The sequence below is a fragment of the Propithecus coquereli genome, unplaced genomic scaffold (genome assembly GCF_000956105.1).
Source record: "Propithecus coquereli isolate 6110/MARCELLA unplaced genomic scaffold, Pcoq_1.0 Scaffold120, whole genome shotgun sequence".
Lineage (NCBI taxonomy): Eukaryota > Metazoa > Chordata > Mammalia > Primates > Indriidae > Propithecus > Propithecus coquereli.
The window spans coordinates 855,974-868,185 of NW_012136081.1; the positions used below are offsets into that span (position 1 = coordinate 855,974).

Below are 12,212 nucleotides of genomic sequence, written 5' to 3' on the forward strand. Positions count from 1 at the left end.
GGTGATCCTCCTGCCTCAGCCTCCGGGTAGCTGGGACTACAGGCATGTGCCACCACACTGGCCAGTTGTTTCTAATTTCGGTAGAGATGGGGGTCTCATTCTTGTTCAGGCTGGTCTCGAACTCCTGATCTTGAGCAATCCTCCCGCCTCAGCCTCCCAGAATACTAGGATTACAGGCGTGAGCCACTGCGCCCAGCTGAGACCCTGTCTTAAAAAAAAAAAAAAAAGAAAAGAAAGGAAGCCCATGTCTTGGAGCTCTGAGCAGAAAAGGAAGTGGTGCCAGTGGGTGTCAGCCCCGTTCGTCATCTCAGAGTGAAAGGAAGACACATCCCTCCCCGCCACAGGACAACCTCTTTTGTGCCCACCTTCCTGGGCAGGGTGGAGTCTCCTAGCCCACTCAGCAAATTCACAGGCTGTAAGGGCTGAAAGCCCGAGTGGGAGATATCTGCTTGTGCCTCAACCGTCTCAAGTAGAAAATAAAAGGAGCGAGTTTGAAACACTCTTCTTGCTGCACCTGTTGCTTAGAGTTCTGAACCTTACACTTCCTGCCTTACTAGAAAAACAAATGATTAGCTTGAGGCCGGGCAAGAAGGAGGCATCTCCCCAGTCACTGGCCAAGGATTTCCCTAAAACGCACTTGACCTCTCAGAGCCTCTGTTTCCTCATCTGTAAAGTTGGGGTGATAAAACTGAGCCTCAAAGAGTAAGTGATCGGAGCCCTGCTGAGTCTTCCGCGGCCCTGCTGCAGGCCAGAAACCCTCTTCTCTCTCCACAGCAGGGCATTTGCCATGGAACAAAGGAGATGAGCCGTGAAAAGGGCTGTCCTGTGCCAGCTGCACACGGTAGGTGCTCAAATCAGTGACATCGGTGATCATGTTTATTTGTGTTACATGTTTCCTTAGGCCGGGCTCTTGGGGGAAGGTCATGGTGTCCTCTGTCTAAAGGCTGGGCATTTCAGCACCTAGAGGCAGGGGAGCCAAGTGGCTGGAACCCCCCCAGCTCTGCCGCTCACCTGTGACCATTAGCAAATTATTTAAGCTCTCTGAGCCTCGGTTTCCTCATCTGTAGAAATACGGAAGTCGTGATACTAACTACTTCATGGGCCTGTTGGGAGTCTAAAAAAGATTTTCCTGACCCACAAATTTGCTTTCTAGGAAAATAGTCAAAATATAGGAAGAGAATAAAACAGATGCCTCTTCACCTGACCATGAACAAAGGTTGTCTCCAGGAGTGGGATCATAGGTCTGTTCACCGTCTATATTCACTATTTCTGTAGTATTTGAAATTGTATAATAAGCGTGTCTGGCATTGGAAATCAGAAAAATAAGGTTTGAGGCTGGGCGCAGTGGCTCACGCCTGTAATCCTAGCTCTCTGGGAGGCCGAGGCAGGCGGATTGTTTGAGCTCAGGAGTTCGAAACCAGCCTGAGCAAGAGCGAGACCCCGTCTCTACTAAAAATAGAAATAAATTAATGGGACAACTAAAAATATAAAGAAAAAATTAGCCAGGCATGGTGGCGCATGTCTGTAGTCCCAGCTACTTGGGAGGCTGAGGCAGTAGGATCGCTTGAGTCCAGGAGTGTGAGGTTGCTGTGAGCTAGGCTGACGCCACGGCACTCACTCTAGCCAGGGCAACAGAGTGAGACTCTGTCTCAAAAAAAAAAAAAAGAAAAGAAAAATAAGGTTTGAAAGTATGGTGATGCTTGTAGGACATGTTAACCTTGGGCATTGATAGCTGCAGGGATTGTTATTATTAACTGGTGACCTTGGACCTGCCCCTTCTCCTCCCTGTGCCTCAGTGTCCTCATCTGTAAAATGTGGAGAAGTGGCCTGGCCAGCCCCAGGGAAGGCGAGGGCTGGGTCTGCTTGGTCCTGTGGTCTGAGACTGAGCATGACCTCCTTGCCCTCTCCCCACCAGCTCCCCCACAGCCCCGGCTCCCTACCTTAGCTCCTCCAGCTTGCGCTGTGTGGCGCTGGGCCCCGGGCTCCCTTTGGGCTTGTAGGCTGCCAAGCAGCGGGCCACCTGCTTCTGCACCCGCTGCTCCCGGGCACGCCGCTGCTCAGCCTGCTGCCGCTCCGCCTGCTGCTGCCGCTCCCAGGCCTGCAGCAGGCTTCTTTGGTGGGGGAGAAGGAAGCAGGAGGGATGGGACAGGTCTGTAAGGGAGCAGGAGCCTCAAAGAGGGCCAGGGGCCCGGTGGGGGAGTATGGGAGCCTGAGGGGAGGGGCTGCAGGATCCAGAGAGCCAAGGTCCTGGGAATGGGGGTTGTCATGGAAGTTTAATGTGGTGGAAACTGCCCCTGCAGCTTGGCCCTCGGGCCCCGCTCAAGGCCTTTCCCTACTCTTTCTGGAAAGAGCACCTAGAACACCCGGAGCACCTGGCACCTAGAACAGGGCCTAAGATCTGCTGAAACTCAATACTTGGTGAATTCATGCTGCTCACCCCAGCAAGCAGAGAGCTCCAACTCTGAACTTCCTCAGCCCAGGTTTCCTGAGACACTGTGGAGCTCAGCACACAGCCTGTGTTAGCAACCCACTTGCATTGCTAACCTCCCCTGGCAAAGAGCTCTCCTTGAGGACAGGGGTCGGATCTCGTTCTTCTCTCTGACCCCTTATCTGGTAGGAGCTAGGTTAATGCCTGTGGTTTTGAGGCAAAGTTGAATGGGTGGACAGAAAGAGAAACAAAATGGAGAAGGATGGATGGGCAGAAGAACAGAGGATGAAAGGTGTGGGTGCTCGAACAGCGGCTGGATCAACCTGTGACATCCCATGTTCCCAGTCATAGCCAGTTCCTTCCTGTCAATCAGGTCTTTGCTCAAATGTCATTCTCAACCTTTCCCTCACCGCCACATCTTTCTCCCAGGTGTCTCCCATCTCTAGCTACACATTCCATTAATCTTTATTAATCATCTTCTTCACCAGTAGAGCGTAAGCCTCGTGAGATCAGGGTTCCCTGTCCTGTTCACCACCAATATATCCCCGGCACCTAGAACAGTGCCTAAGATATCCTGAAACTCAATACTTGGTGAATTCATGCATAATCAAATCATGGACAGATGGAAAGATGGCCAGACAGACAAATAAAGGGGTAGAAGCAGTCATTCACTCCGTGCGTGTTTCTTGAGCACCAACTATGTGCCCAGTCCTGTGCAGGGAACCCGGGAGGCCATGATCACTAAGATCTGGCACCTGCCCCAAGGGGGCCCTCAGGCTGTGGGCGTGGGTGGGCAGACAGTCCTGCACCCCAGTGCAACATAGTGTGTCGAGTGCTGGCATGGAGGCAAGCACAGAGAAGAGCTTCCTGGAGAGACGTTTGACTTGGGAGTTGAAAGGCGCATCCGAGTTAGCTGGGTGAACAAGGAGGGACAGTCCCTCGACAGCAGGGAGGGAGGACATGGGGCAGTCCAGACACCCTGACCAGCTGATGTGGGGACAGGAGTCCTGTTACCAAGGAGTCTGGGCTTCCCAAGGCTCTGGGAAGCATGGAAGTATTTCATGCTGCAAGTGACAAGGTAAGAATTGAAGGGTACTTTGGAAGAATTAATATTATTAAAAATGTCCCCATTACCCAAAACAATCTACAATTAATGCAATCCCTATCAAAATTCCAATGGCATTTTTCACAGAAAAAGAAAAAATAATCTTTAATTCATAAGGAATCACAAAAGACCCTAAATAGCCAAAGCAATCTTGAGGAAAAAAAAAAGCAGGAGACATAACATGACCTGATTTCAAAATGTACTACAAAGCTATAGAAATCAAGAACAGCATGGTTCTGACATAAAAACAGACGTAGAGACCAATGGAAGAGAAGAGAGAGCTTAGAAATACATCTCTGCCTTTATTTCTAAGCTCTCTCAACAAATCAATTGATTTGTTGTTTTTTATTGTTTTTGTTTTAGAGACAGGGTCTAACTGGAGTGCAGTGGCTATTCACAAACACAATCATAGCGCACCCAGCCTCGAACTCCTGGGCTCAAGCAATCCTCCAGACTCGGTCTCCTGAGTAGCCGAGACTACAGGTGTACACCACATCACCCAGCTGTGGTGAGTTGGTTTTTGACAAAGATACCAAGAATCCACAATGGTGAAGGAACGGTCTCCTCAATAAATAGTGTTGGGAAACGGGATGTCCACGTGCAGAAAAATGAAATTAGACCCTTATCTCACACCCTATACAAAAATCAACTCGAAATGGATTAACGACTTAAGACCTGAAACTAAAACTCCTAGAAGCAAACGTGGGAGAAAAGCTCCATGACATTGGTCTGGGCAAAGATTATTTAGATATGACCCCAAAAGCACAGGCAACAAAAGCAAAAAGAGACAAATGAAATTGCATCAAACTAAAAAGCTGCTGCACAGCAAAGGCACCAGTCAACAGAGTGCAGAGACAACCTACTTATGGGAGAAAATATTTGCAAACCATACATCTGACAAGGGTTAATATCCAAAAATATATAAGGAACTCAAAGAACTCAATAGCAAGAAAACAAATAACCCAATTTAAAAATGAGCAAAGAAGCCAGGTGCAGTGGCTTAACATCTACCTGTAGTCCCAGGTACTCGGGGGACTGAGGCAGGAGGATTACTTGAGCCCAGGAGTTTGAGGCCAGCCTGGGCAACATAGCAAGACCCTGTCTCTTAAAAAAAAAAAAAAAGTCTGGGCATAGTGGCTCATGCCTGTATACCTGTAATCCCAGCACTTTGAGAGGCAGAGGCCAGAGGATCTCATGAGGCCAGGAGTTCAAGACCGCCTGGCAAAAGTAAGACCCTGTCTCTATGAAAAAATGTTTTAAAATTAGGCTGGGCGCGGTGGCTCACGCCTGTAATCCTAGCTCTCCGGGAGGCCAAGGCAGGTGGATTGTTTGAGCTCAGGAGTTCGAGACCAGCCTGAGCAAGAGCGAGACCCCCATCTCTACTAAAAATAGAAAGAAATTAATTGGACAACTAAAAATATATAGAAAAATTAGCCGGGCATGGTGGCGCATGCCTGTAGTCCCACCTACTCGGGAGGCTGAGGTAGGAGGATCGCTTGAGCCCAGGAGTTTGAGGTTGCTATGAGCTCGGCTGACGCCACGGGACTCACTCTAGCCCAGGCAAAAGAGTGAGACTCTGTCTGAAAAAAAAAAAAAAATGTTTTAAAATTAGTTGAATTTGGTGGCCTGTGCATGTAGTCCCAGCTACTCAGAAAGTTGAGGCATGAGGATCACTTGAGGCTAGGAGTGAGACCCTGTCTCTCTAAACAAAAGGCAAAGGGCTTTAACGGAACGGACATTTCCAAAAGTAGACATACAAATGGCCAAAAACGTACATTAAAAAAATATTCAAATCACTATCAGGGAAATGCAGATTAAAATCACAATGAGATATCACGTCTCATCTGTCAGATAAGTGTTGGTGACGATGTGAAGAAAAGGGAACCTTTGTGCACTGATTGTGGGAATGTAAATTCATACAGCCATTGTGGAAAACAGCATGGAGTTTCCTCGTAAAACTAAAAATAGAGCTACCATGTGATCCAGCAGTTCCACTTCTGGGCACATATCCAAAGGAAGTGAAATCAGTATGTTGAAGAGATATCTGCATTCCCACATTCATTGCAGCAATATTCACTGTAGCCAAGACATGGAATCAACCTAAATGTCCATCATCGGATGCATGAATATTTAAGAAAATGTATACATACGCAACGGAATACTAGTCAGCTTTAAAAAACACAGAAATCCTGCCATTTGCAACAACATGGATGAACCTGGAGGGCATGATGTTGGCGAAGTAAGCAAGGCACAGAAAGACAAATACCACGTGGTTTCACTTATACGTAGAATCTAAAACAGTCAAACCCATAGACGCAGACAGGAGAATCGTGGTTACCAGGGTCTGGGTGGGTTTGAGGGGAGGCATGGGGGGATGTTGGTCAAAGGACACGAAACTCCGGGTAGACAGGAGGCATAAGTTCAGGAGATCTGTTGTACTACATGGTGTGTATGGTTAATAACTATGTTATATACTTGAAAATTGCTAAAAGAGTAGATTTTAGGTGTTCTCACCACAAAATAAGTATGTGAGGTAATGCGTACGTTAATTAATTAGCTTGATTTAGCCATTCCACAATGTATATGTATTTCAAAACGTGCACTATAAATGTATACAATTTTTATTTGTCAAATAAAGTTTGAAGAATTGAGGGGTGCTGTAAGAATGCTGAATCTCCCCCTCCCTCTCATGCCGTTTCTAACCAGTCACCAAGGCCCACTGAGCCACCTCTAAATGTCTCTTAAATGGATCCGCCCTCTCCATCCACAGGGCCACCTGTATCAGGCCCTTATCGTCCCTCACCTAGACTTGCCAACAGCCTCCTCACAGCATCCCACCTTCCTCGTCTGCTCCCACTGTCTCTTGTTCAAGCCCAAGTGTAGCAGTTATCTACCTGAACTGATATAATTGCCATCTGTCTCCTTTTCCAGACCTTGAGCTTCTCGGGGCTGGTGCCAAGTCTTTTGATGTTTATATCCTGAAGGCCCATGAGCAGATACTCAAGATAGGTTGCATTAGTCACTTAGTTAATAGATTAATGGACAAGTAGAAGAAATGAATAAAAGTGGCTTGTGTCAATAGCCAGTTGGCCAAGTAGACGGATGGATGGATGAACGGTTGGATGGATGTTACCACTATCTGGATGGATGGATGAATAGATAATTGGGCAATCAGAAAGATAGATTGGTGAACGGATAAATAAAGGGATGAGTGAGAGTATGAATGACTAAGTGTCTCTTGGAGATCTAGCTTCTCTCCTACTCCTCGCCCTCAGCTCCCACCCTTTGCTCTTCCCCCGTACCTGGTGGCCTCATGTCGTTTCTGGAAGGTGCGATTAGGGAAGTTGGCAAACGGGAAGGTTTCATCTCCCGAGGCCTGGGCTTTCCCACTCTGGTTGGAGGCCTGGAAAGCAGCCCGCAAAGCCTTGCAGGGATGTTTTGGGGGGCCTGTCCACAGTGGGACCAAGTCAGGAACTTGGCCATCCCACCCAACACCCAGAACAGCCCAGCCCCATCAGAACTCCTGGCCCAGGTCATGGGCTGTCAACTGCTCTCCACACCATGTAGCTTCCGGGGGACCCAGGCACTGAGCCGCACACTCACCACAGTAGGAGTCTTGCTGTAGCTGCCCGTGCAGCTTCTCCAGGTCCCCAGGCCCGTCCCGCTCCCCGGGCCCGTCCCGCTCCTTGGCGCCCAGCTTCCTCCTCTGCGGCTCTTGGAGGTTGTTGGGGCTGGAGCTGCTTCCCGGGCTCTGGCCCTGCAGTTCCCCCTCATCCAAGGCTTCCTCTCCAGAATTCTGCCCCTTTTTCTGAGAACTGTTGCTCCTTCTGGGAGGGGCCCTGTGCTCCTCCTCCTCACCCTCCTCTGTGGCCTCTGAGAACTGCTCCTCCTCCATGATTGACCCCCTCCTGGGGAGCTGGAGCAGTTCCCCAGGGCTCAGACCCTCCTCAGCACTTGGCCCTTCCAGCTCAGCAGCCTCCTCAGACTCCGATCCTGATCCTGACCTCTTCCCAGGAGGCCAGAGGCCACACTCACTGGGTGGCTCTGGCCCTTGGCTGTCCTCTTTGCCAGGAGGGATGGGGATGCCACCCCAGGCCCCGAGCTGCTCCCTCCTCTCCAGGTTTTGCTCCTCTGGGGGGTTGGCCGTGGACTGGGGCCTGGACTTGCGCTGGGGGGCCACGCGGGACCGGGGCAGGGCTTGGTGGCCAGGGGCCGAAGGGGATCTTGGCTGAAGCAGAGCCTGGCCATCTGTGGTGAAGCTCTCCCAGGCCCACTGGAAGGGGAAAGAGGGTTTCCGAGGAGGAGGGGGGAAGAGACTGAAGAGGGAGGAGAGGGTGGGGGTCAGTGTCCATGCCAGCCCCCAGCGGGACCTGACGCCCAGCCCCCTCCCAGCCCATCCACCGCTCCTTACTCCTCAGCCTCAGCGGAGCCCTGTCCTTTCTTGTTCCGACCCCTGGGCCTGCGGTCCTTCTTTGCCGTCTGCCCTACGCTCTGCGACCTCTGCTGCCGGCCCTGAATTGGCACTCTGTCGCCACTCCCCCGGCTCTCCTGGGCAGAGACAGGAGGGGAGGCCGGCTCTGAGCAAAGTGGTCTTCCTGGATCACTTTGCTCCTCCTCCAAGCGGCCCTGGATTCTGTGCACGCTGGCCGGGCCCTTCTGGGCCCTCGTTCCCATTAAGACTGACTGATCGCTACCTCCATTCTGCATATTGAAGTGACAACAGGCACCGTTTACGGAGCACCTGCCCTGTGCTCAGGACTTTCACACGTTAACAGACTTAGGACCCTAAGAGGTAGATACTCGCTGTCATCCTCATCACACAGAGAAAACTGTGGCTCAGAGAGGCCAAGTAGCTAAGATCGCACAGCTGCTGAGAGCCCAGATTTGTCACCATGGCACTCTGCTGCTTCCAGGCCCTGGACTGAGCTTCCAAATGTCCCGTAGGGCCCTGGACCTGCTACAGTCAAGGCGGAAGGAACTCAGCTTTCCTGAAACCCTGCTCCTCCGGCGGTGCTCCCTCACTCATTCCATCATCCCTGGGAGTCAGCCCCGGGCATCATGCCTCGTCTTCACCCCACATCCTTTAGGCCCCCCGTGGTCCCTCCCCGCTCAGGCCTCCCTGACTTGCACCTGGACCTCAGCTCCAGGCTGTGGCTCCTCAAGAGCCTCCCCCAGCCCTGGCCTCCCTGACCTCGACAGCCTACCTGGCGCTGGGCAGTTGGAAGCCCCTGACCGGCCTCCCTCACCAGCTCCACTTGGGGGATGCTGGACAGAAGCTTGAGTAGTCCTATGCCTGTCCCCATAGCCTGAAGCCTCGTGTCCTGCCCTGGTCTCCCCGATGTGGTCCTGACCAACTGCTGGTGGGTGTTTAGCATATTGGTGTCCTGCCCCATCCTCCACCCCCACCTGCTGGCTGTGGAACTGCCCCACAAGCCATCTCTATGGCAACCAGTCCTCAGCCAGTCTCCAGGACTCTGCAAAAAGTGTGCCAGGAAGGGGTCAGCCAGGGTGTGTGGGGCAGCTTCCTTCCAGGGGAAGGGTTCAGCCAGAAGCAGAGGGATGGTTCAGGCCTGGGACGGGAGTCCAGTGACCCAAGGCCAAGTCCTGCCTCTGCTCCTGCCTCTGCCACAGACTCCCCGTGTGATGTGCTGTGAGTCCCCTGTCCTCACTCGGCCTGTGTTTCCCCATCTATATGTAAAAGGGACTCCAGGACCTGGCCATCCTGAAGGGGCTTCCCGTCCTATGAAGATGTCCAGGGGGGGCCTGAGGCGGGTCCTCTCCCTCAACCTGTCCCCCGGGCTGGTGCCCAGCCCCAGCCAAGGCCCTGCGGGAGCTAAACTGTACTCTCACAAGATTGTGTTTAAACCACTTGCCCTCCCAGCCCCTAACAGGGTGGGAAAGGCCAGGAAGTCGAGCACTGTGCCCAGGAGAGAGGCAGCAGGCCATTCAGAGCCCAGAGGAGGTTCTGGAGGGACTTATAGCGTTTAAATCTTATCCAGACTTCTAGGCAGTGCCAAAAGCCATGGGATGTTAAATCTCATGGGACGCCCGGTGCTCGCCTCTAAGACCAGCAGGACAGGGACATGGTCCCGGGTAAGGCCCTGGAGACCGACTGGCTACCTGGAGGCCTGGCTTGGCCTCTCGCTAGCTCCGTGACCACTTCTCCATTCTGCAAAACCAGAATTATGGGCCCGGCTCACAGATTGGTTGCAGGGACAGAATGACATCCCACAGGCAACACCCTTTTGTTTGTTATTGCAATTTCGAGGCAACAGGGCACCACGTGGGGCACAGAGCGAGCACATGGGTCCACATCCCAGCTCCCCCACTGTCCCGTACCCTCACCATCCCTCAGTTTCCTTGTGGGCAGCATGGGGCTGGTTATAATAGAATCTGCCTCCTAGGGCTGTGGTGAGGATTAAGTCAGTTAATCTACACAAATGCAAGTAGAACATCCACATAGCCCATCGGAACTGCTATGTAAGAGTTGCTGGTACTAATTAGCCAATGACACAGCCCCAGTGACAGAGGTCGTGGGAGTAAATCCTGGAAGATGCCCTCAAGGCATGTTTTTCTCAGACCTTTGGCCTAGTGAATCCTCTTCTGCTCTCAGACACCATCCCAGTAACATCTCACAAGGGGCACATCCAATTTAACACCCTAAATAGTGCTCCAGGCGAAGGGCTTTTGCCACCCGAAGCATGCAAACTCTGTCCTTTCTGGCGAGCTACCAGGCTCTACCCAGACCCCAGGTGCGAGGCACATGTGCAGCCTGCTCCATTTGAAGAAATGGAGCCCCCTCCTCAGCCCATTCGATTTCCCGGACAGTCCAAAACTCTGGGCCACTTTCTTCCTTGGCAGAGGGCAGGTCTGGATTTCGCAGGTGGATGCTTTCATGAGGTGCATGCAGACCTTTTCTCCCCTCCAGCCACAGTCACTGAGTGAGCTCATCAGTCTGACGGCCTTACTGGCCATCTGCTGCTCTCTGACTGCCCCGAGTTGACATACCTCAGCCCCAGCCTCTCCTACAAAGTCTAGACTCAAGTATCCAGTGGCCCATCCGACACCTCCACTTGGGCGAATAAGAGCCTTAAGATGAGGCAGATGTCTGCACTGGTGAGTGTGGGCTCACTAGCCAATGAAGGGTATGTTAGCCATGCACCTGGGTGAGTCCTGACAGTCAGGCTCTTGGTCTTCCCTGTCTCAGTCATGGGCATGTCCATCGTGCCCGGTGCTCTGGCTAAACCCTGGTGTCATCCTTGACTCCTCTGTTTCTCTCACACTCGTCACCAAATGCGCCAGCAAACCCTGCTGCCTCCGCCCTTGAAATACAGTTGACCCTTGAACACAGTTTGAACCGCCCAGGTCTATTTATATGCAGATCATTTTCAACCAAACTTGCACTGAGAATACAGTATTCACAGGATGCAAAACCCACGTGTATGGAGGGCCAACTTTTTGTGTATGCCGGTTCCACAGGGCCGACTGTGGGACTTAAGTATGTGCAGATTTTGGTACACTCATGGGTCCCGAGGGATGACTGTGTATGCAGAATCCAGAACTTCTCCTACCTCCACCATCAACACAGTTCTCCAGACCACCTCGGTCTCTCATCTAGATCACTGCAGCAGCCCCTTAACCCCCGGCTTCTACCTTTGTCCTGATTCTGTGAATGTTCTCTGCTCAGAGCCAGAGTGATCTGTTAAGAGCAGAGCCCATCGTGCCTTTATTCAGAAGCTGCCAACTGGTCCCATCTCTCTCAGAGTAAAAGCCAAAGTCCTTACTTGGTGCGGCCCACTAGGTCCTGCATGTTCCGCCTGCGTCTACTCACAGGTCCCACCACTGCCCCCCATGCACTCTGATCCAGCCACACTGTCCCTTCAGCAACCAGTCAGTCCCACCGCAAGGCCTTCGCACTTGCTGTTTCTTCTCCCTGAAGTGCCCTCTCCCCAGAATCCACACAGCTTGCTCTCACTACCTTCAAGTTCCTGCTAAAATGACAGCTACCAAAGATGCCCTCCCTGACCAGATTCCCTGAGAGGCCCTGCCCTTACTCTGCTTCACCCCCTGCCAATTCTTTGTTTATTGCCTGCAGTCCTCCCGCCTCCTCCTACATCAGCAATGTTTCTCTCTCTCTCTGCAATCATTTCCATCAGCACAAATACGCGGTTGTTTCTCTTTTGACCTACCACTTCCCCTTCTTCAATACTGCCCCATTTCTCTGTTCGCTTTGCAGCAAAGCCTCCTGAGAGAGTTTTTACGGGGCAAGGTCAGTTTCCCCCTGCTGTTCTCTCTTGAACCCGCTGCAGTCAGGACCCCCCCCCGCCCGCACCCACCTCTCCTGCCAAGCCCATCAGTGTCCTCCCTGTCCCATCCTGCCCTGTCCCATCCCTTCCTGTCCCAGGTCAGCAATTAGCTCCTTCCCTGCTCCCCTTCCAGGAGAGGGTAGACGCAGCCTTTTCTCTTCTTTGTCCACGCCCACTCTCCTGGGGGACGCATCCAGGCGCATGTTTTAAACACTATTAGTATCTATCAACCAACCAGCCCACGCTTATCAGTCGTGCAGACATCTCCCTCATACTTGGAACTCCAGTCCTCCCTCCCAAACTCGGGTGGCCACCCTGCTGCCCCGCCTGGATGTCACACAGGCAACAGGCATCTCACTTTTTTTTTTTTTTT

General features: G+C 52.0%; 1 protein-coding gene across 1 annotated transcript in view; it reads right to left on the reverse strand.

The window, feature by feature from the left end:
• TSGA10IP (testis specific, 10 interacting protein) overlaps positions 1-8,926 on the reverse strand; it is an 11,570-nt gene extending 2,644 nt beyond the window's left edge. Inside the window, exons 1-5 of the mRNA XM_012665413.1 lie at positions 8,780-8,926; positions 7,945-8,081; positions 7,137-7,849; positions 6,836-6,980; positions 1,941-2,111 (exon numbers count right to left, since the gene is read on the reverse strand). Coding sequence (XP_012520867.1) covers positions 1,941-2,111; positions 6,836-6,980; positions 7,137-7,849; positions 7,945-8,081; positions 8,780-8,926 — 1,313 coding nt within the window. The remainder of the gene's footprint in view (positions 1-1,940; positions 2,112-6,835; positions 6,981-7,136; positions 7,850-7,944; positions 8,082-8,779) is intronic.
• Between the last annotated feature and the right edge of the window lie 3,286 nt (positions 8,927-12,212).